This window comes from Tenrec ecaudatus, chromosome 10 (genome assembly GCF_050624435.1).
Source record: "Tenrec ecaudatus isolate mTenEca1 chromosome 10, mTenEca1.hap1, whole genome shotgun sequence".
Classification (NCBI taxonomy): Eukaryota; Metazoa; Chordata; class Mammalia; order Afrosoricida; family Tenrecidae; genus Tenrec; species Tenrec ecaudatus.
In genome coordinates, this window is record NC_134539.1 from 76,101,459 (window position 1) to 76,125,628 (window position 24,170).

At 54.2% G+C, this 24,170-nt stretch overlaps 1 protein-coding gene across 1 annotated transcript in view; it reads right to left on the reverse strand.

The window, feature by feature from the left end:
• LAMC3 (laminin subunit gamma 3) overlaps nucleotides 1–24,170 on the reverse strand; it is an 80,031-nt gene that overhangs the window by 13,310 nt on the left and 42,551 nt on the right. Inside the window, exons 8-18 of the mRNA XM_075559091.1 lie at nucleotides 21,491–21,627; nucleotides 18,693–18,803; nucleotides 17,326–17,518; nucleotides 16,993–17,111; nucleotides 8,579–8,797; nucleotides 6,319–6,507; nucleotides 5,395–5,640; nucleotides 4,362–4,515; nucleotides 3,616–3,758; nucleotides 2,989–3,167; nucleotides 1,029–1,170 (exon numbers count right to left, since the gene is read on the reverse strand). Of these exons, the coding sequence (XP_075415206.1) occupies nucleotides 1,029–1,170; nucleotides 2,989–3,167; nucleotides 3,616–3,758; nucleotides 4,362–4,515; nucleotides 5,395–5,640; nucleotides 6,319–6,507; nucleotides 8,579–8,797; nucleotides 16,993–17,111; nucleotides 17,326–17,518; nucleotides 18,693–18,803; nucleotides 21,491–21,627 (1,832 nt within the window). The remainder of the gene's footprint in view (nucleotides 1–1,028; nucleotides 1,171–2,988; nucleotides 3,168–3,615; nucleotides 3,759–4,361; nucleotides 4,516–5,394; nucleotides 5,641–6,318; nucleotides 6,508–8,578; nucleotides 8,798–16,992; nucleotides 17,112–17,325; nucleotides 17,519–18,692; nucleotides 18,804–21,490; nucleotides 21,628–24,170) is intronic.

Sequence of the window (24,170 nt, forward strand, 5' to 3'; positions counted from 1 at the left end):
GCCCACTACCCTTCCGCAGGTACAGCTTCACCCCACCACCAGCCCTGAGCACTTTGAGGTCGAGAGCCAAGGCCTCCCCATGTGACAGGTGCAGAGGTGAAGGCTCAGAGCAGGCAAGGCTTCCCAGTCCACAGCCCAGAGCCAGTCAGTCTCAGACACAGGGCTGGGAGGGAGCCTGGCTTCTGGGGTCACTGCAAGCCAACCTTCAAAAGGGGCACAGCGGGAAACTCAGCCTCCAGTTAGCTTGGACATGGCAATCTGGCTCAGGGCCAGGCATTCCAGAGAGCAGCAGGCGTCCCACATCTCCCTGCTTAGAAGCTATTCTCGCTACCAGGGGCTCAGCTCAGCCGGAACTGGCTGCTAAGGGAGCCTCCCTTAGCCTCCCCACAACTCACCTGTGAATTCTGACTCATCACGCCCTTCTCCAGGTACTCCCAAATGAACATGCCATAAAAGAACCAATTCACTTTTGTGTGCCTCTAAATCTCAGCTCCCCAGAGCAAAATGGCAGCCCCTGGGCTTCCGTTATAGTTCTCTTGTCATATTTTTATTATTTAATCATTTGTTTGGACATGCGAAGCATGGGGGGTGGTAAGGGAGAGATATGCTAATGAGTCAAAAAGCCAACCACCAGGCCTGGATAAGGCCCTGTTCAATACCTGGGTCAAAGCCTCGACCATCAGTCACTGGACAAGTGAGTAAGTGAACGGACTCTGCTCCTGCCTGGCCCCACTGGGCTCACACTCTACTTGGATGGGTGAGCTTGGGGATAGATGCTACCGTCCAGAACCGGTATTCCCAAAATTAGGAGTACCACCGGTCTAGGGACATGCAGGAGAGGCCCAATGGAGCAACAGGTCTGTACCATCGGAGGGCCCACTAGCCAGGGAGGAGAGGCCAGCTTCCCAATGAAGCAGGCCATCCAAAGAACTCAGGCCCTCAGGGCATCTGAGCATAAGAGGACAAGAGTTCCCTGGGGGTAGTCTGACCAGCCAGCCTCCTGGTCTCCGTCCACTCTCCCATCATACCTTGCAGTGAGTAATAGTCCTGGTAGACATCTCCCCGGGGGGCCTCTCCTTGCAGAACATCTAGTGGTCCCCAGGGGGTGCCACAGCCAGACCCCCGCAGCCACCCCTCCATTAGGGTCAGTCTGGCCTTCAGCTTGTCAGCCTGGAGAGGACAGGGAGGGAAGGACGTGTGAGGTTAGGGGCCTGGAAGCCCTGCCTGGACCCCGCACCCAGCTTCTGCCTGTTCCTTCTTTCTTGAGGATTCAATCTTCTGGTTGTCAGCAAAGGAAGGAAAAGTGGGGTTCATCCTCCCAACTAAAGGCCTTCAGAACAAACCCTGCGGAATTCTGCCTCCAGACTCTAGCCAAGATGCTATGGATTGAATAAAAATCTGCATGAGAATCCTAGCCTTTTGCATGAGATCCGGTTTAGAAACAAACCCCCAAGCCCACTGCCTTCCGGTTAATTCCTGCTCATATGGACTCTATACCATTTCAGAGGATCTGTCAGTCTCTACAGGAGCAAACAGCCACGTGTTTCTTCCTCGGCGTGACTGGTGGGTTTGAACTGTTGGCTTTTTGGTTAGCAGGATAATGCTTTCCCAGAAGAGCCACCAGGATCCCTATTTAGAAACAGAAATAGAGTTTTTTCTTCTGTCATGTTAATGAGGACATCTCATGTAGGGTGGATCCTAAACCTAATCACTTCTGAGTCATCAAAAGATACACACTCCCACACAAGTGGGGAGACAGCTGCAGATGAGGAACCCTTTACAAGCAAAGGGGTGCCAAGGCTGGCCAGCAGTCATGAGAGATGAGGGCAGGGGTCCACAGAAGGACATGACACACCTGAGACCCTGACTTGGCTGTGGAGCTTCCAGAGGGTGAGAAGACCTGCCGTGGAAGTGCAGGGGCTGCAGCATTAAGACACCAAGACAGGAGACAGCTCGCTGGCATTTCCAGTCGGCTGCTCAAGCTACAGATTCTGAACTTGGCAGCCCCCACAATGGTTTCCCAAGCTCCCTCAAACCAATCTCTCTCTATATATATTCAGGGTGAACATCGACATACATCTGTGTGCACATGTACAAATGCACAGATGTACATGTATAGTATATGTATGTATCCATGGGCATGTGTGTGTGTGGATAGATAGATAGATACATAGATACATAGATAGATACACCCAGGGGCCTTCAAAAAGTTTGTGGATGAATGGAACATTTAATACATGTATGACAGATGAGGCTGTCTATTCTCATCAAGACGTCCAGCTTCAGAAACCCTGTATGGGCCAGCAGTGCTGCTGGTACGCGCTGGCCTGCTCCTGGCCAGGCTGAGTCAGCCCCCCAGCTGTGCCGTGAGCGAACAGTGAGGCTCTGTTCCCATAAAGACTTACAGCTTCCGAAACCCTCTGTCGGGTCCCGAGTCAGAATCAACTTGATGGCAGTGAGTTTGTTTTGTTTTTCTTGACACACACTCCTGGTTCTGTTTCCCCGGAGAACCCTGACGGACACAGGATGTTATCATCGGATCTTTCTACAATTCCATACATCTGGGTTCCCAAACACACCCAGGCCACCAGTCCTCTTACCAGCTCTGTTGCGGGCAGTATTACCGGAGGTGGGCAGACACATGGAGGCTTACCAAGGCCATCGGAGGCAAGAGGGGTAATTCAGAGGTAGCACCTGGGTCCCAGTACCACACCTCGCCCCAGCTCACCCTCCGCTGGCTCCCCAAGAAGACCCTGTCAATAGGGGGGATCCCACTGAACCCAAGGACATTAGAGAGGCAGGCCCACTTTGACAGGGGGTGGGGCATATGACCAGACTTGCCTTTCCCTGCCCACCCAGAGACAGGGGCATGGACAGGGCCGAGTAAGAAGGTGGGGTGGGCATGGAGTTGACATCCACTTGGCGCTTTGTGAGCAGGAAGGTGGTGCTGGCTGGGCCTGGGCAGAGGGGAGGCAGCAGGGGGCTCACCTCCTCCTTCACCAGTGAGTAGCAGGGTGGGCACTCCTGGCAGTGCAGGCTGCCGCTCCCGAGGAAGAAGTTGTCCTGGCAGCGGTCACACTTGTAGCCCATGAAGCCAGGCCTGCACACACATGTGCTGTTCTCGTGGCACTGTGCGGAGGCCGCACCCAGCGGGGAGCACCTGCAGGCTGGGGGGGCCAAAGCAGAGGGTGCTGGGTGCCCTGGACCCTGCAGAGGTCCAGCCGGTGCCCCCGGAGTCCCCTGTGTATCATCTACATCCTTACACCTGGCTTCCCCCCAGGACCCTGGGCAGCTTCAAAGACTGATTCTTGGGGCTCGTCTCTTCACACCACCCCCCAATTCTGAAGGTGGAGGTAAGGACATTTGAATCATGGAAATGCTCCCCGCAGTGGGGATTCAGACACCACCAGCTCAGGCCCAATGGTCCAGGCCCTGCACATGCGCAGCTGCAGGTTCCAGAGCTGGGCAGGATGGTTGGGTGCAGGTGGACCTGCTGTCCTTCCCAGGCCTCTGACCTTCCTCTCTGCAGAGATCCACCCGACCAAACCTCTTCCCTCAGTGCTCAGCTCAGCCTCCTTGGGCCCCACCCTCCCTCCTGGCCTTGGGACCCCTTACCCCGGCAGCCCTTGGCGGAGAAGCCGAAGAAACCCTGCTGACACCTGTCACAGGCCCGGCCCACAATGCCTGGGCGGCAGGGGCATTGCCCAGTCTTGGGGTGGCACTGGTCCTGGTGGGAGCCAAGCAGGTGGCACCTGCAGCTGTGACGAGGGAGGCAGGGGGACAAGGAAGCTCATCATGTGGGCCAGGGTCTGAGCCCAGCCTTGACACCCCCAGACGTTCTGCTGAAGGAGCCCCATTTGAGGACAGCCGGCGAGGTGGGGGGCGGCACGTTACCCCAGGCTTTGCGGGGGAAAGCATCCTGAAGGCTGGAGCACCCCTCTGTGGGAGGGTCCCGGTGCAGTGAGCATATTGAAGCTCTGCACGGTCACTCGGCCAGTCCTTGGATTGTCCACTGTCTCTAAAGACCCTCATCTAAGTGCTGCTGTGGACAAAAGCCAGTCCAGCGACGATCCCTACTGAGAAGGGAGTTGGAGACAAAACCAGCCACCTGCCCATCGGAGCATCCCTTAGGGCTGCTCTTGGCTGTGATCCTGGGCTGCCAGGGTAGTGAGTCTGACCCCAAGGGACTGTCCCTTTGTCCCCCTGTGGGGAAGGGCACAGTGTACCTGGCTTTGGGCCTAGGATGACACATTCCTCATTGGGCCCCTCCCTGGAGGCTTCCTGGCTCCTTTTAGCCTTGCAGACACCCAGGCATGGGGGACCCATGGCACGCCCCCCCTTCCCCATATACACCCCCTTACCTCTGGCAGCCCCTTCCGGGTTGGAGGTTGTAGAAGCCAGGGTGGCAGCGGCCACAGTCCCTTCCGGTCACATGAGGCAGGCAGGGGCATTGACCGGTCACTGGATCACAGGGTGTCTTCTCACGGACTGAGCCCTCGGGAGTACAAGCACAGGCTGGTGGGGCAGGAGGGAGTTATGCCAGAAGGCAGACCGTCAATTGGACCTTTGGGGTCCCGTGGAGGCAGAGAGGTGCCTCCCACCCAACCCTGCTGCTCAGGCCTTTCAGGAAGAAGGTCCGAGGGCAGAGTTCACCTCTCAGCCCATTTGCTCTGTCCTTGAAGAGGCGGCCCAGAATGCTGGCTCAGAATGGCAGCTGGTCATTCAGAAGGGAGGGAAGGCCCAAGATTCCCGGTTCCCACCTCACTCTCTGCCCTGGCTCTGACAGAGGTCACAGGTGGACCCTCTGCCGCCACTCCTTTGGATCCTCTGAGCCAAGGGCAGCTTGTGGCTGTGGGTTCTGGACGGGCCTGCATACAGGGGTGAGCAGGCGGCTGACAGGTGCTATGAGACAGACGGGTCCCTGGAGCAAATCCATTTGGGGCAAAGGCTGGCAGTCTGTCCTGCAGGGCTTCTGCCAGCCTTCTCAAGACAGGGTGCGGAGGCTTTGAGAAGGGGTGCAGGCTGAGCGGTAAACCAGAGGGTGGGGGGAGAGGAAGCGCATACTTGGGCAGAGGAGGGGTGGGGAGGCCAGGGAATCAGAGGAGCTTCTGCCTGGGATCGTCTTTTGTGTGAACTGTGGGGCATGAGGAAATGCTGACTTATCAAGACAGGGAATAAAGATGTCACAAGATCCCAGTTAGCCTGGTTTACAGGTGGAAAGCGCCTAGCCCTTCTTTGCCCCGGAAACAGAGATGATGAGTAACCTGCCTGAGGTTGCACCGCCTCTCCAGGGCCTCCCTGGTCACTACCCCTGGGCCCGAGGCCAGGGCAGAGAATATGGCCATGGTTCGCCAGTGCCCCCACCTCACAGGGGTCCGAGAACGGGATACTCACGTGCACACTTGTCCACAGGCCGAGGAGCCTGGGCGCTCCCATAGAAGCCCTCCCGACAGCGCTCACAGTGGTCCCCGGTTGTGTTGTACAGGCAGTGTAGACAGCGGCCAGACAGGGGGTCACAATTGCCCACAGCATTGGGGTCAATGTTCTTGCTGCACTGGCACCGGCGGCAAGGCTGGGGGGGCCCCAAGCGCCCCAGGGGGTCCCCAAAAAAACCATCATCGCAGATCTCACAGCGGCGCCCTGGGACAGAGACAGTTGTGTGTGGAGGGGGAAGGGGGGCCTGGTTATAGAAAATGGGGGAGCAGGGCCTCAGACAGGATGGATTAGATGGCTTTCTGACTGCAGTCACAGACACAAAATGCCAAACCAGAGAGTGGGGCGTGTCTGATGCCTAGGGCAGGAATAAGAAGCAGAAGCCTGTGGGCTGGAGAACAGGGCTCTAGTTTAATATAGAAATGGAAAACTTTTTTTAAAAAGCTAGCTGCTCCCTGGGAAGTTTTCTGTCTTCGCTGTGGGTTGGAAGGCTCTGGGGAAGTTGTTAGGTATATTGGGGCTCCTGGTCTCCCTTGCAAGCTTCCAAGTCAAACTTTATACCATAAGCATGGGTGAGAGCCGGTGGGTGCTCTGGCATGGCCACTTGGGGACCCTCACTATTTGTTTTTTAGGCCCCAGCAGCATCCAGAGTCCAAAGGTCATGGTTGGATGTGCTCAGTAGTCTGAGTTCTGCCTGCAGTCCCCACAATAACCCCAGGGGAGCTTTGGCTATGAGATGCAAACTCCCCTAGAGGCCAGGCTTGCCATCTCCATGCAGGGCCCACCCAACCTGCCACACCTCAGACACAGGCCCCTCTGTTGCAGGCCAAGGCAGAGTCAGGAGGCCAGGGCTGGGCTGATGGATGAGGCAGACAAGCCACTCACCTCTCTGGCCCGGGGGGCAGTGGGTGCACACCACCTCCCCGCTCTCTGGGATGGTGGTGCAGGCTGACTGCCCAGGGCATGGGCAGGGCTGGCAGTCGTTGGCTTGGCCTGCGAAGGGGTTGCCATAGAAACCTGGCAGGCAGCGCTCACAGGATGGGCCCTCCGTGTGGTGTTCGCACAGGCAGATCCCTGAGGAGTAAGACAAATGAGTACCTGGGTACCAGTGCCTGAGTCTGCCACATCCCAGAGACAGCGGGCAGAGGGAGCGCTTGGTGAGGAGCTCAGGGGCACACCCAGGCAGGACTGGGATGGCAACCCTTCCACGTGGAGGTGGGGTGGATGAAAAGTCCCGGGTGGAGGTCGGACCACCTTCAGTTCACATCCACCCCTGACTGAGTGAACCTGGGCCAATTGTCTACTTCTTCTATGTCTTTGTGTGCCCCAACCCCCTTCAAAAAAAAGAGGGCGTTTCAGACTGGACAGACTTCAAAGAAAGGGCATTCATTCAAAGGGCCTTGTACAGTTAAATTATTACTATGGTATTCCAAAAATCAATCACTGAATCAATAGTCAACATGTGGGGTGGGGGGGAAGCTTCTCCAGGATCCATTAGTGATGTCTGACACGGGCAGGAGCGGGGACAGGACCCCACCTGTTCACGTGCTCATCTCCCTGGTTGGATGAGCCGGATCCCAGGTATGAGCCTTTTCTTGCGGCCCTCAGCTCCAAAGTTGTCCCTGAGGAAAGCTGAGCAGACACTCGTGGATACACCACACCTGCTCAAGGAGGGCAGTGGTTGAAACCTCTGCTTTGAGCCTCCTGCGAGCTGATGTGAGAGGCCCCGTGGGCTGCCAACTGGAAAGAGGAGTGTGTGCCAAGCTCCTCACTGCAGAAGTTCTGAGATTCCTCGCGCCAGGTGGGAATCGTAGCTGGGAGTACAGATTTGGGGGAGGGATGCTCTGCCCTCTGCTGGCCGTAGAGTCTCTCTGCAGCTGAGCTTCCCCACCTACAGGTTGGTCCCAGAAAGGCAGGGCTTTCTACTGTAGAGTGACCTTGGAAACTCACAGGAACAGTTCTACCCTGTCCTGTAGGGTCGCTGTGAGTCAGCAGTGGGTTTTTCGGTCCCAGAATGCCCTCGGTCTTTTAGCAGGGTTCAGTGATGGAGCACGTGAGATGGCCCTCGGATGAGGAGGGTCACAGCCACCTTATCTTATTCATGTTGACTTTTGTCATCAGGAGCTCTGGAGGTGTGGCGGATTCCCCGACACAAGGGGCCAGCCTCCTGCACCATCTCCGATAACGTCCGGCTTCTGCTCATCAGGCCTTTGGTATGTGACAGGGTTTCAATTCTATGCATCAGGTTTTCAGCAGCGACTTCCTCCACAGCCGCTTCCCTTTACAGAGTCTGAGCTTTGTCTGGACACTCCGCTGAAACCCGTCCCGTTGGTGACCCCGATGGCATCTGAGAATCCAGCGACAAAGCTTCCAGCATCACAGCGACACACCAGCTACTACAGTGGCAGAAACGGACACAGGTGGGGGCTGCTGGCATGAGTTAGTTGCTGTGGTGGTGCTGGTGTGCATAGTCATTAGGCCCACTGCTGCATAAACAAGGAAGCAGATACAGGGGAGAGTGACTTCCCCAAGGCTATAAGCCACCAAGTGGGGGCTGGCCTGGTCTGGATCCCTATGTACAAGAACCTTCCTACCATCATCTGCCCTCCCCGCTGCTCCCTGCCCAGTAGGCATCCCCTGGTCAGTCCTGCAGGTGGGCAGAGGGAGGAGTCACCGCAGAGAGGTCACCATCAGACCCTGAGCGGATGTTACTGGACGCCTCTGTGAACAGGAGGATAAGAGCAGCCAGCTGCTGCATGAAGATTCCGTGAGCAGCGGCGTGTCAAGTTCTTTGTAGCGGGTCTGGAACACCAAGGGAGGGGGCCCATTCAGCCTGACCACTGTCCTCTTCACTGGGTTGGCTCTCTTGACTTTTTAAAGATTTGACAATTGGAATGCTAATGATCTCCGGCCATCAGTTCGCAGGAGGATCTGAGCCTGACAATCAACCTCATCCCAGTTACCTCTGTCCTTGAGCTAAGAGCTGCCCAGGCAGTCTCTCCAGGTGGTCCGGGCCCAGGTTCCCACAGCTCCACTAGCATCCCAGTGCCCGTGCCAGGCGGACCTGGTTCAGCTTGGTACCCATCTTGCAGTTCTTCGTGTCAGAGCCAGGTGGCCTTGACACGGGGCTGCTGCGGAGGCTCACCTGTGTTGGGGTCACAGGTGCCGTGCCGGTTGCAGGTGCAGGGGACACAGCTGGAGTAGAGACCCCCCATCGGTGTCTCCCTCTTGTATCCTGGAGCACAAGATTCACAGAACTGGCCCTCGTGCCCCTTCGGACACGAGCAAGTCTCCACCCAGGAGACTGGGGGAGAAAGTCCCTTCCTGGCTGATGTGAGCCGGACCTCAGTCAGGACCACGGGGCCTGCAGTGGGAGAAGAGAAAGAGTTAGATGCACGTACCGGGGCTGCTAACTTACCTGCTCACCTCAGGGCCAGGCAGAGAGTAATTGGCTTGTGTGTACAAGGGCAGACTATGAATCAATTACAATAAAAAAGAAATAACCAATCCAGGGCAAAGGAGAAAAATAGATAAATTTTCCAGAACAAGAAATGGATGTGGCAGAGAATCTTCTATAATTGCCAAGGTATGGCGTGGGGGGAGGTCAGATCCTTACAGACACCCTCCCTGAAGGCAGTTAGTCCCCCAACTACACTGTAGGCCCTGCTCCCTGCTGTTCAGGGACAATGGACAATGGATAGGCCGGCAGGCATCGTTTGGTTCCTGTAGGTGGACTTCACACCCTACGGATAATGGTCTCTATCAACTGAGCCAGGGAACAAGTCAAACCAGCTCTGTGACATCCAAAGTTAGGCTGCCATCCTGGATCTAGGACCCGCCCATCTTGCCACATGTATACCCCCAATCCCTCCTCTTCCTATTGCGTGTATGTCCCTAGACCACCCCCTCTCATTGCTGTATAACCTATAGTACAACCCTTTCCTGTGATGTATGTCTTTACCTGTAGTTAGTGGGCCTACATGCCCCCCAAAAGTATATAGGCCTGGGTTAGCAATAGAGACCTCTCTCTCTCTCTCCTCCTCCTCCTCTCCTCTCCCATCCTCGCTCCCCTTTCCCCCTTGCCCTCCTTCCCTTGCCCCTCTCTCCACGTGGACCACCAAGTGGGGCTGGCGTGAGCAATGCTACCATAAGATGTATCTCACTCCATTATTTGACTCTTCTATATCTCATGACTTTAATATAATTATATATATATATATATATATATATACCTACCGTACAATTGTGCTTACTGAACCCATGATTTAATGGTGGGGGCTGGCATTCCCAATTCAAACCACAGCATGGCAATTACAACCATACAGACCCCGGACACCGGCTCTGCCAGGAAGAGAAATGAGGTCCCAGATGTGGCATGTGGATGGACCTTGAAAATACTTTGCTGAGTGAAGTCAGCCAGCCAGTGGAGAGGGGCCTGGCCCCACCCAGAAAGAGGAGTTGGGAGGGGAGAGTGCGCAGCATTTTGACCTGGGGGTCCCTGCACTGAGAACCTCTCGATCCAGGGAAAATTGCTGCAAGATCCCTGGAGCTCCCCAAGGAAGCTGGAAGAGACAAGGACCGTCCTCAGAGTCACAGAGAGGAAGCTGCCCCAGGAGCTCACACTCTCCAGTGGACTATGCATCGGGCTGCTCACTTCAAGATCAGCGGTTTGAAGCCACCAGCCGCTCCTTGGGAGAAAAAAGGGGCTTTTGGCTCCAGTGTAGATTGATAGTCTTGCAAACCCATAGCTAAAGTGAAATCGCTAGCTCAAGCAAAGAAAGGCACGGAGATGGAGCTCACCCATGGTTACCAGGGCGGGGGGGTGGGGTGGAGGGAAGGAAAAGGAGGTTGTTAGATAACACCGTATTTGTTTCTGGGGATGGGGAATTTGGCAGCGGGTGCAGGGGCTAGTTATACAGCATGACTGATGTGGTTTTATTGGACTGTACATGTGGAAAATGCTGACTTGGAAGACGTTGTGTTCTCTATAATTTTTACAACAACAATCTTTAAACAAACAAACAAAACCGCCCCCCGATGATAGCTAGCCTTCACAGCCTTCATGCTGATATACATCTGAAAGCTCCGTTCCGTGGAGGGTGAAAGGGTAGAGAGCTCACACGCATGCACGTGGGGATATGAATCGGGGAGTTCTGCTCTCAGCCGCAGACGAGCAGTTCCCACAGACGGCAACTGTAAACGTGAGACAGAATCGCAAAACAACTACTGTCTGCAAACCTTCGGAAACAACCAGAAGCAGGCAGATAGTGGAGAAGGGGGGACCCTCGGGGGGTGGGCTAGGAGACCAGCGCTGGGTGTGTTTATCATTTTTTATGATTTTTATCCAGAGGCAGGCTCCAGTCTGCCCCATGTGGAACAGATAAAACACAGAAACCCATCGCCTGGCCGGATTCAGGAACCAGACAACACAGGACAGTGACTGGTGGCATGAAGGTTAGGGAAGGAATTCCAGAGAGGAGAGATCAAGAACGGGGGTCCCAGACGCTATATAAACCTTGTTGGTGGACATTGGAACATGCAGATCCAAGCAAGATGAAATCCTTGCCTCCAGTGTCAGACTTTTCCCTGTCTATAGGTCAAGAGGTCAAAGGGCACATTTCCCTTGTGTAAATCCACTGCACGAGGCCTTGTTAAAGCATGGAAGAGCCACTAGGGGGTGCCTGACATATTCAATGACCTCATCTGCGTGTGAAAGTTGGCCATTGCATAAGGAAGACCAAGCAAAAATCGATGCCTTTGAATCGTGGTGCTGGCGAAGAAGATGCAAAGTACCGCGGACTGCCAAAAGCAAAGCCAGATCTCTCTTGGGAGATGTGCAGCCAGGACGGTGAGACGTCATCTCACGTACTTGGGACACGTTGTCAGGACAGGACAGTCCCTGGACATCATGCTTGGTCAAGCAGAAGAGCAGCGCAGAGGAGGAAGACTCTCAAGGAGATGGGCGGACACAGTGGCTGCAGCAATGGACTCGAACATGTGAACAAGTGTGAGGATGGCTCAGGGCTGGGCGGGGCTTTGGTCTGTCCCCAGGCCGATGGGCGTCGGCGCCTTGAGGGTCCCTGAGAGCAGCAACACCATGCGTGCCCCTGGCTGACACCTGAAGCACAGATGCACAGAAGGGACTGGGCAGCTCAGCCGAGGCTAACATAACTGAACAGAAACGTTTGCTGCTGCCTACTGCGGGGGAGATAAGAGTTCACAGTTCAGAAGTTGAACTAGACATCCTTAGAAAGACTCGGCAAGAAGCAGAACGATGTGACGTACAAAGAAACACGGAATTGTTGTCCACATTTTAGAACAAAAGACAATGAAGGCAGACCAACTCTGAAATGACCCCGGTGCTGAAAAACAGGACAAATCTCAGCAGGAGACAGGAACGATATAAAGGGACCCGATGGCTCTCCAAAGAAGATACCCCCAGAGCAAAATCAGCCCATGAAAAGATGCTCACTGCCATCAGTCATTGAAAAACGACAACCACAACACAGCCACTGCCATCAAGTCAGAGCTGACGCATAGCGCCCGTGTAGGACAGGGTACAACTGTCCCTGTGAATTCCCCAGACTCTAACTCTTTACGAGGATAGAAAGCCTTGTCTTTGTCCCGAGGAGCAGCTGGTGGTTTTGAACTGCTGACCTTGTAGTTAGCAGCCCAACTCATAACCACTGCACCACCAGGGATCCTCTGGGCTCAGTCATTAGGCAAATGCAAATTCAAACCACAGTGAGATACCACCTTACCCCCTCTCTAGGCCTCCTCCCAAGCAGACACCCCAATCCACTGCCATGCAGTCGATTCTGACTCTTAGTTTCCCACACAGGGTTTCTGAGACTCTTGACAGGGGCGGCCAACCTTATCTGTCTCCCACGGGGCAGTCAACCCTGGTTCACGGCTGGTGGGAGTGGTAACTCGTGCAGCCGCTATGGGAAAGCAGCTGGAAGGGCCCTCCATAGGGGGACATACCATTATCACACAGCCCAGCCATTTCACCCCTCGTGGTGGGCCCCAAGAAGTGAAAACAGGTGGCGAACCGAATGCTTGCCCACAGCTGCTCACAGCAGCATGGTTGGCACTAGACACCAGGTGGAAAGGGCTGCTGAAGGGATAGGCGCAGCGTGGCCTATGCCATCCCCTGGAATCTTACTCAGCCATCAAGAGCTTCGGAGGCACGCTCGGACACAGACGAACCGTGGAACCATGCTGCGTGAACTAAGTCACATACAGGAGGTCAGATCCCTGTGGGCCCGCTTACGTGAAAGATCTAGAGCAGACAAGAGCAGTGACAAAAGCGGATTTGTGGTTACTGGCGACGAGGGGGAGGAGAGAGTGAGCCCAGGTGGCATGGTGGGCTACGGTCGGGCTGCTCTCCACAAGGTCAGCAGGCCGGAAAACCATCGGCCTCTACAAGGACAAAGATGAGGCTTTCTATGCTGGTGAAGGTTTGCAAGTCCCGGAAACCCACAGGAGCAGGTCGAGTTTGTTATATAGGGTCGCTATGAGTCAGAATCGACTGGATGGTAGTGTATGTGTGTGTGTCCTAAGTTTCTGTTTGAGGTGATGAACAAGTTGTAGAAATAGATAGCTATGGTAGTCACCTAATCTGGCATCAATTTAAGGATGAAGAGTGTAGGGGTGGAGTCTAGGCTGTCAATCTGGAGATAGCCAATGAGACTCTGTGTGGGCCTGGCCTTCTCTTGAGAATTCAGGGAAATCTGGTACTTCCTCCTTGGAGGCGGAAGACACCTCTCTGACTCTGCTGCTCCCTGGAAGACACTGCAGAAGACAAGCCACATGGATGCAACCAGACCTCTGAAGCCAGAGAAGTCACAGAGAGACCCCTGCCAGCACTGAGATGCTTACAACACCCCTGGACCCAAAGACTTTCTACCCACTGTATTGTGATCGTCCTGCATTTGGCTTCATTGCATGTGTTTTGTGAGTCTGAAGAGGACTTTATAGATTGGTGTCGGACATATGGGCTAATATACGACTTATGGCCTGGGACTGGACTGGGTTGGGATGTTTTCTCAATGTTCAGTTCCTCTTGTATATAAACCTCTCCCTTATGTACATATGCGTGTTTATGAGTTTGTTTCTCTAGTCCACCCAGACTGACACAATAGCACAGGTCACTGAATTGTATACTTAAAAACGACGCATTTTGTGTTCTGGGATATGTAACAATATTATTTTACATGAGTCTATTATACATGAGTATAGATGCTATCGAAATAACATGTATTAATTAGCACACAAGAAAGGGAGGCGATGGCGGCGATGGGCCAGCCACGGTCACCGTGAGGTGAGGGTGGTGCAGGGCGGGCTGTGCTCCGTTCTGCTGTGCGCAGGATCTCTGCGTCAGTACCGACTCCAGGGCCCCGAACAGCAGCAACTCCCAAACCCACCACCAGCAAGTCGACTCCGTTCTGACTCTTGGCAGCTCGATAGAAGTTTTACAGCCTCATTTTCCTCCCTCAGAGCAGGGGGGAAGTTTGAACCTGAACCACATCAGCAGGCCAATGCTTCCCGAGGCAGTTCCACTTTTCATTGTGGGTTGCAGACCGGACCAGTTTTCCATTCAACAACCCAAACTCCTTTTGTCTCACATCACTGATTGCAATCCCACAATGCAATGTGGTGCCTCCCACTCCCTCCCCTGTTTCCATTGGAAACAATGAAACTCCTTCTCACAGCGAGACGAGGAGGGCGGGGCACAGGAGCAGGAGGAAGAGTCATCCTGCTCATGCTCTCTCCATCTCTGGGCTCTGATAGGGTCTCTGCCAGCATGGACTCGTGTATTTCTTGTGCCACGGGACAATGGGCACCTTGTACCCCTCCCAGGACTCGAGACCCTGACAAGACCATCTGTGTGTGCCCACATCTGCTTAGCATGCTCAGGTAAGCCCCCAGTAGTTAACTGTGACCCCCTCCAATGGGTGAGTCCAGAGGCCAGTGTGATTCACTTTTCACTTGGTGAAGACACACCGTCTCACAATTGGGGAGGGCAGGTGCCATGGGAACCTTCCCCCGGGGTGGGGTGGGGAGAAAGGATACATCCATGCCCCCATCAGAAAAGAAGAAAGGTCAGGTCAGTGACCTCAGCGCCCACCCTAAAGAGATTAGATAAAGGTAAACAAATAAAACTCCCAGAGGAGCAGAGAACATCACTAAGATCAGTATGGAAATCCATGATAGAGGAAAAGAAGCAACATTGAAAATCAGTAACACCAATGCATTTATACTGTTGGGAATTTTACATGAGCATGCAATGCATTAAGGAGCTCTGGTGGTACAGTGGGTTAAGCACCACAACTGCAAGGTTGGTGGTTTGAAACCACCAGCCGCTGCCTGGGGGGAGACAGATGTGGCAATCTTCTGCCTTACCAAGTCACAGCCTGGGGAACACTGTGGAGAAGTTATTCTCTGCTCTGTTGGGTCACCGAGGGTTAGGGTCAGTTTGATGGCAGTGATTTTGGTTTTGAGTTTTGTATTGCTTTTGTTGACAATTAGGTGTTGTGTCAACTTGGCCTGGCTGAGAGTCTCCATGGTTTGACAGCAAGGCTTCCACAGGAGGCATAGCTCTTGCTCTCTGGTGATTGGACCAGTGTGTTGCTGCTTTAGCTAGTTCTCTGCCACAACCTGTAAGCTACACTACCTGTGGGACAGCCAACCCATGGATCACATAGCTAGAGCTTGAGGCTCCTTTGAGACCTGCTTCCCAACACTGTTGGTGCTTACATCCCTTGAGCTTGAGGCTGGTGTATCCTGTCATCTTGCATTGCTTGAGTTCGATATCCCATCCAGGCCTGCTTTGCTAAGCTCCTGACCTACTAATTATTGCTGATCCGCCCTGCTCTCTGTTGCCTGCTGCCTGCAGGCAGACTGCTGCCTTGCCCAAGGGAGGACTCCTCTGTTTGCTTCCTTGACCTTGGACCCATGTGAGTTGAAGGACTTCCAGTATATTAACTATTCCACGAAAGGGAGTTGAAATGAGCCTTCTGTACTGCTGTGTGGAATAATTAATTAGCTGTTATATTCCTTCTTGCTGTATAAACCTATCCTCTTATACATACATACACATGTATGTATATATATGTATATCCATAAGTGCCCTGGCTTTGGTTCTCTAGAGAACTGTGCTAATATGAACCCGTTTCGCTTATAGGCCTGATGGACATCTCCTGGGGGTTTTTTGATATCTATATAAAAGAGGTGCTGCCGAGAACGGTGTCTTGTGTATATTTCCTTCCTGCTGGCTTGGATCCTCCACCTGCTCTCTCGGGACTTGTGCTTGTTGCAGCAGCCACGATGACATTTGATCTAGCGGCCTGTCTCTGCCTCCCTCGGCCTCTGATCTCCGCGCGAGTCAGGAAAAGCTTCCAGCACAGTCTCTGACAGCCAGCCAGGTTTCGCCGCTCCACGATCCCACGAGCCACTCTTGTTTCGGGGTACTTCTCTTTCTACGCATGTAGCAGTGCCGCTGATGATGCTTCTCTAGAGAACCCAGCCTCGCACACTCAGCCCAACACACGGGGCCAATAACAAAACCCGTTTCAGGTTTTTACTAACAAACCGCCCAGCCTCCACCGCAGAGTGAAGCATGCCGGTCAGGACTGCCCAGGGAGGGGCCAGCAGCAGCAGACCCCAAAGCTCCAGATGGAGGCCCCACAGGATCCCTGGTCCACGCACATGCATCTGTGTATGGGGTGGGCAAGTGAGCTCCCAAGGGGGAAGACAAGTGAATTATGGGGAGGGAAGGAGCCAGGGGCAGCTCAGGGGACCACCACATCATGCCAGTAGGGGGTGGAATCCTATGTGACTGGGCAGGGGGTGGACACAAATACTGATCAGTGATGTGTGTCGACTTAGCACCCTGCTTTGGGAAGATGCCTGCTCCTAGCAGTCCGGTGGGAGAAAGGCCTGGCTAACTGCCTCTGTAAAGAGTACAGGTAAGCAAACCCTATGGCAAAGCTCTACTGTGGAGCACGACAGGTCACCATGAGTCAGTAGGAATGAACTCAATGGCAGAGGGACAAAGCGAGACAGCCAGCCCCAAGGGCAGCTCTACCCTGTCTTACAGGGCCACCATGAGTCCAAATCTACTCACTGGGGGGTAAGTTTTGAGTTCTGGTGAAGTGGCTCAGATGTGAGCTCAGGAGTGGCCAGGAGGGGGACCTGCTCGGCAGGTGGACTCCTGGCCTGCCCTGTGGGGGAGGGCAGGGCTGGCCCTGACCAGTAGGGTGGGGGTGGAGGCAGAGACCCACGCCCTAGTGATGGAGGCTTCTGTGACGGTACAGTGACAATATTCAGTGGTTCTTGGCTGCCTTGTTGGCCTGGGATCTGCCACTCTGAACCGTCTACCGCAGCAGCCTCACTGGACTGTTTCCGCCTCTGCCTCAGCAGCCAGCTCTACTGCCCATCCATATTGACTGTAGGTCTTTGGGCAGTGACCGGGCCTCTGAATGCGGATGGATGGGGGAATTCACCCCTGCTGCGGAGCTTCTCCTGTGCCGGGCAGCTAGCAGCATCCTTACTGACCTGGAGGACTTGGCCTTGGGCTGCTGACCCGGATGGCCAGCGTGGTGAGATTGGCCAGGAGTCTCTGGAAGTGGAAGGCAGGTAGCGGAGCCTCTGCGTCTTCTGAGGTTTCCTGCATCCTGGCAAGGAGAAGGGTCAAGATGAGAACCCAAGCGTGGGGGCAGGTGGCAGCCAAAACCTACAGGTAGAGGCAGGGAGGGTAGGGGCCTTGGAAATGGCACTGGCACCCCAGACAGCAAGGGGTGGGCTGGGCTGGGGTGGGGATTATTTGCAGACCTCTGAGCCCACTGTGGGGACACTGCCACCCACCTTGGGACAGAGGGGCACACTTACTGGAACTTGAGCTGCACCTCTCCAGGCTGCCCAGTGTCCTGGGGCCCGGATAGGTTGCTATGCAACAGAGACAAAGCCAAGCCTGCCCCTTCCAGCCTCAGCTGCACGGGCAGTGGGGCAGCCCCGGGCGGCACCCTGAAGGTCAGCGTGAGGAACTGCCCATAGCTGAACCTCTGATCTCCCAGGAACTTCTCTGAAAACAAGAGAAGGCGGCTTTAGCTTTGGTTTCTCTGGCTCTTAGATAGCGATGTTGCTTCTATTGGCAATCAAACATTTAAACAAGCTAACCCCACTGTGAGACTGCAGCACGATGGCTCCCTGCCTGGTGGATGCTAAGGGCACCCTGCCCACCTTTCCTGGTGGCAAACACTCTCTGTGACTGGGGAGCATGGCCCTGGAGTCATGCGGTTACAGGGATCTCCTCTTCTTCCATGCATGTGTACCAGCCCCTCAGGGCCCCGAGCTCTGCTTAATATTCTACCATCACTCTCCTGACAAGCTTGGCAGTTTTGCCTTTGAACTTGTGCTTTGTGGTGAAGTCCCATGGGACAGCGGAGCGTGCGTGTGAGTGAATGGCAGGCTCCAGGAACGGAGGCCTGGGAAGGTGTAGGTGGGGCTGAGGCCGCTAGTCAATGGAGCTGAAAGCAAGCAGAGCCCTGGTGGTGTACATACTGCGATGCTAACCTCAAGTTCAACAGCATGAAACCAGCAGCAGTTCTTCGGGAGCAAGAAGAGGCTTTCTACCCCCAAAAGGAGCTACTGTCTCAGAAATCGACAGGGGCAAGGGTCCATATGAGTCTGACTTGCTACTTCATGGCAGTGAGCTTGGAGTTTTCTGATCCGGGACTACCCAGGGGCACCCAGTGGAATCACAAAACTGAAAAAAACTCCCTGCCAAATGGTCCCTGATGATTTAGAGAGAGCAACTCTTCACGGGAGTAAAAGGCTTCATCTTTCTCCGATAGAGCAGTTGGTGGTTTCAAACTGCTGACTTTGCGGCGAGCAGCCCAACCGCATAACGCACTATGCCTCTGGGGCTCCCACGTAATCCCAAGGGTCCTGCAATGTGGACGGAGGCAGAAGAGTCAGCGTCAGAGGGATGCAGTCCGAGAAAGACTCGTCTGGCTTTTGCCGGCTTGGAAGAGAGGAGGGGGCCATGAGGCAAGAATGTGAGCAGCCTTCAGCAGCTGGAAAAGACCAGGAAACAGACCTGCCCTTAGAGCCTCCAGAAAGAACACCGCCCTGCTGACCTTGACTTCAGCCCCGTGGGACCATGTTGAACTTCTGACCTGCAGGAGTGTGTGCGCGCTCCCTAGCTGGTGCACCAATAGTACAATAACACAGGACCGGCAGCAGGCAGGTGGTACCTGGTGCTGTGAGCTCCTTCCCATCTTCTGGGCTCAGGAGGATCCCACTTGGGGTCCATTGTGCGGGGTGCTCTGAGCCGCCATGACTTCTGGCTCCCCAGCCCTCAGCTCCTAGGTAGCAAACACAGACAGACAGGTACACAAACACACCACACGCCGTCAGTAGGACAGTCCAACAAGGCGTGCCTCTCTCCCCCTCCACACTTTTCCCAGGGCCCTAAGGACGGCACCCCGAGGGAACTCACCCAGCAGGCCTTCTCTTGGGTGTCACTGCCCAGAGACCACCGAAGTGAGGGCACTGGGACATCAGGGCCATTTTAGAGCACTCTCTGTGACCTGTGACCTCACTATACCTACCATTCAAGGCCATTCCTGCTGCATGTGCTTTGAGCCCCATTGCAAAGCCAGGTCCAGAACCCAGGCCCTCTGACCCCCCACCAGCCCTCCCTCTGGTGACAACAGGACAGGGAAGATGGGCCTCCATGCAGCAAGTAACCTCAAGGAACAGCTCTCCAGGGACAGCTAGCGAATGGGGTGGGAGCCAAGGGTCTGAGAGGCCCAAAAGCTGTGATAAGGGACAAGGGCAGGAAGGGAGGAGCAGGGCTTGTCCAGCACTGTACAGGACGGCTACCCGTTGCCTGTGCGACTCTGCGCAAGTTGCTGAACCTCTCTCAAGCTGGGTCCTCATCTGCAAAATGACTCGAGTGTAATTTCTGATACAAAAACTTTTTTTAAACCCATAAAATCACACAAATCAAAGGTCTTGCTGCACCTCAGTAAGGAGCCCTGGCGGAGCTGTCCGTTCAGCATGCTGAGCTGAATGGCAAGGTTGGCAGTTTGAACCCACTAGGAGTCAGCTCTGCAGGTGCAAGGCAAAGCCTTCACTTCCGTGCAGACTGTCAGTCTCAGGGACCATGTGCAGGGTCGTGCTGAGTCGGAAGTAGCTTGGTGACAGAGGGTTGGTTTGTGTTTGTTTGTGGCGTTGGTGCCCTCAGTGATTTTCAAGAGTGCCTAAAAAGGTATCTAAAAAGCAGACTAAAACGTTTGGTCATGAGGCTACAATCAGGTGGACCGGAATGAAGGGCCACGCCCAGGCCCTGGAAAGCGGATCAAGGAGAGGGGCTTCAAGTAGTTCGTGGGAGTGTAGCAACCATGAAACATACAACTTTCCTCTAGTTCCTAAATGCTTCCTCCCCGCCACCCCCCACTATCATGATCCCAATTCTACCTTGTAAGTCTGGCTAGACCAGAGCATGTACACTGGTACAGATAAGAGCTAGAAACACAGGGAATCCAGGGCGGACGATCCCTTCAGGACCAGTGGTGTGAGTGGCGATGCTGGAAAGGTAGAGGGAGGGTGGGGTGGAAAGGGGGAACCGATTACAAAGATCTACATGAGACCGCCTCCTTGGGGGACGGACAACAGAAAAGCGGGTGAAGGGAGACATCAGACAGTGCAAGATATGACAAAATAATTTATAAATAAGGGTTCATGAGGGAGGGGGAGTGGGGCTAGAGAGGCAAAATGAGGAGCTGATGCCAGGGGATTACATGGAGAGCAAATGTTTTGAGGATGATGAGGGTAAGGAATGTACAGATGTGCTTACACAATGGATGTATATATGGATTGTGATTAAGAGTTGTATGAGCCCCCAGTAGAATGATTTAAAAAAAGTAGTTCGTGGGAACACTCCATTAGTTTCATTTCATGTTCCCACGAGCTTTCTGAGCCCATTCGTGTTGTTCTAAACCCCAAACGCACGGCCATTGAGTCAATTCTGACTCAGGACAGACCAGAACTGCCTCTGTGAGTTTCTAAGGCAATAACTCTGTATGGGGCTAGAAAGCCTCATCTTGCTCCTGCATAGCGGTTGGTGGTTTCAAACTGCTGACCTTGCAGTTAGCAGCTCAACGCATACCCACACAATGAGTCTGGTGGGACCCTAATGTCCTAGACGCCACAGTTGCAGCTCAGATCTCCAGCCCTATCAGGATTGCTTTAAACATAATGTCCAGTAGAGGGCACCCTGCCGCCATGTCTGCAGCACCCCAGAGCCTGCCCCAGTTTCCATGCAGGGGTAAGGCTGTTGCTCCCTGAGTGGCAAGGGACATGAACCGCCTTCTTCCCACCAGCAGAGCCTGTGAAACTGAGGGAAGCTGCTGCTCCAGAGCCAGGGAGGTGGGCAGGAGAGACAAAGAGAGACAGAGAGAGTGATCAGGACATGTCACCTTTCCAAGACTCCCAGCCTAGGGCAGAGCTCCGAGCTCAGCCACCTTGCTGCGCCATGGTCTCATCAGGACACTCCAAAGTTGTGGCTGGGCCACGGTGGAGTCCAGGGCCTAGGGGGTCTGCACATGGGCTAAGGGTAAAGCTGGGGAGTTGACAGTGCCAACAATAGTGCTAGGTGGCCTTGGGCAAGGGACCTCCCTTCCCATCTATCACAACTATGTACCTGTCACACAGGAAGAGAGCTCAGTATGGTGCCTGGTGGACAGCAGGTGTTCAATTCTGGAGGCCGGGGGTGGGGAGGGGAGTGGGGGCTAACACTCCCAGCACTCAGATTTGCTGAGGGCGGCTACTCTTGACAAGGGGACTGGAATTTTCCTGACAGCCCCCAACCCAGCCACGTGTAAATGCTGGAGACTGGCCAGGAGAGGGCCGAGGGCTGGCCTCCTCCCACCCGGCCCCTACTAGGTGAGCTCTGTGCGGGCACTGGGCCTCCTTTCACTCCCACCTATTGCAACGCAGGGTGGACCCCTGCCCACTTAGGGGAGGGGCAGGAGGAGGCACTTCTTACCTTGGTGGAAGTCCGAAAGGATGTGATGCTCCCGGAACTGGGCCGAGGCTGTGCACACCTTAGAGTGTCCATAGCAGAAGCAGCTGCTGCAGCCGGCTGGGTTGTAGGACTGCAGGTTGAATGTCCCCGGGCGGCATCTGAAACAGAGGCAGGACCAGGCCACTGGGATCTAAAGGATGAGCTTGGGGTGGGACAGGGGATGGCCAGACGGTTTTGTAACTAATACACCAGTCATGTAGCAGCCACTGCATCCGTCAGTTCATCCTGTCCAGGGCCTCCCTTTTCCCTGCTGCCCCTGGCCTTTGCCAAACAGCCCCTCCTCCGGGGACTGAGCTCTCCTGCAACATGCCCAAAGTCTGTCAGACCAAGTCTCGCCGTCCTGACTTCTAAGGAGCATCTTCAGAGAGAGATGCGTCTGTCCTTTCCACAGTCCGGGGTCCTTTCAATACTCTTCGCCGGCACCGTGCCATTCACACGCACCGATTCTTCTTCAGTCTTCCTGATTCAGTGTTCAACTCTCACGTGCATATGAGGCGATCGACAATGCCATGGCTTAGGTCAAGTGCACCTTCGTTTAGTCCTCAAAGTAACACCCTTGCTTTTCAACACTTAAAGAGGTCTCAGACAGAAGGTTTATCCAATTCAATGCGCCGTTTGAGCTCTTGATTGCTACATCTGTGAGAATTGATCGTGGAGCTCAGCAAGATGAAATACTTGAAAATTTCAATATTTTATCTGTCTATCATGATGTTACCAGTTGTGCTTTAATCATTTTTAAATGATTGAAATTTAAATAATTTCAGGTTTTCCTGGGAAAGCCTCAAGGATAGCACAGTGTGTGAGTCTGGGTCCTTTAGAGAAATAAAGCCACAGACACTCATCCATAAGAGAGACTTTTATATAAAGGGGAAGTGCGCATCAAGAAAACATCCCAACCTAGTGCTGCCCAAGCCCACAAGTCCAACATTAATCCATATGTCCGACACCAATCCACAAAGTCCTCCTCCATCTCACAAAACACACACTATGACAGGGACTGCAGGAGGAAAGCTGAGTCAGTGAACGTGTAAGCATCTCAGCGCTGGCAGGGGTCTCCACACGGCTGCTCCAGCACCCAGGGCTGCATCGGGGTAGGTCCATGTGGCTTCTCCTTGGGGATGTCTTGCAGGAAGTGAGCCATGCCAGCTGAAGCAGGGAACAGGCTAAGGCAGCTGCAGCCTAGTCCGACCACCACAAAGCAAGAAACCCGAGAACTCGAAAGGCAAGGCTCACTGAGCCATTTATCCCTCCGCCCTTCAATTAACCCCACATGTGTTTATCAGCCAGGTTGGCACAATAAACTTTAACTGTCTCACACAGCATTCCTATAAGCCCCACTCCATGTCCATGACACTCGGGGCCGTTGGTGGAAGTGCACAGAGCAGAGGAACACCTGTCAGTCACTCCACGGACACGTTTCCCATCGAGGTCGACCAAGGTGTGACTCTCAGGCTGTAAACAACTAACCTTTCTGTGGGTTTAACTGGTGCCATGTTTTCTGGTCGCGTTCTGCTTTGTGGGGCAAGGGGGTGGGGTAGACTGGGGGGCATATTGCTGCTTTATGTGACTCTCAAGTGTGGCGTTGAAGGCTGCATGGAGTGCTTAAGCTTTTGGGGTGAAAAGAAATGTGCTAGCTGAGCCCTGTTTGGGATTGTCAGCCAAGAGCACCGAATACACACGAACGAATGTCATAGACAAGGGGGCTCAAAAATATTCCTGGGGGAAAATGGAGAGATCAGAGAATTTTCATGCAGATTTTTGGAAGCCCCTTGGGGTCAAAGAAGGCACACACACACACACACACACACACACACAGAACAGGGTTACGTCCTCTTGTCCGGTGCCTTCAGGTTGTTTCCCACCCATAGTGACCTCACACACAGCAGAGTGAAACACTGCCCGGCCCTGCCCCATCCACCGGCCCAAGGGGGCAGCCCCAGTGTCAGTCCATCTCTTGCACGGCCTTCCTTTGTCTCGCTGCCCTTCTACTTTACCAAACAGGATGTCCTTCTCCAGGGACTGCTCTCTCCTGACAGCGTGGCCACTCTACGTGCGACGAAGCCTACCCATCCCGGCCTCCAAGGCCGACAAAATCCTTGTGCCCAGAGGCTCTCAGGAACCTACCCTCCAACTTCCCTCGGGACAGTGGCTCAGCATTCAGCCTTCTCGAATTCATACTGGCCGGGTCTCCATGGACCGTCACCACAGTGGCGACTGAGAACTGACGACACTCTCCAGGCCATTCTTCCTTAATGCGAACACGCCACCACGGGGCCTCAGGCGGAAGCGAGACACGAACACTGTCCCCAGCCTTGAAGGAAATGCCAGGCTTTATTTGGGTCTCACCACTTTATCCATGACCGTCCTTTCTCTGCTCGGGGATCTGGTACCACATTTACTGGTCTGACCTCTTAGTCTGACCCAGTCTCTACTCTTGAAGAATACCAGTTGTTTGGTAGAATCTTCCTCAATTAGGGTTCGCCAGTTGTCGTCTTGTCCTTAGTCTGGGGTTATGGGGTTTGGGAAGAGGGCGCAGAGATGAAATGTACCCTCATCACACTGTGCCAGGGGTCTAAGATACCTTAAGGAGCGCCCGAGGTGCTCAGCTACCAAGCCAAAGGGTCAGCTGCTCTGAAAGAGG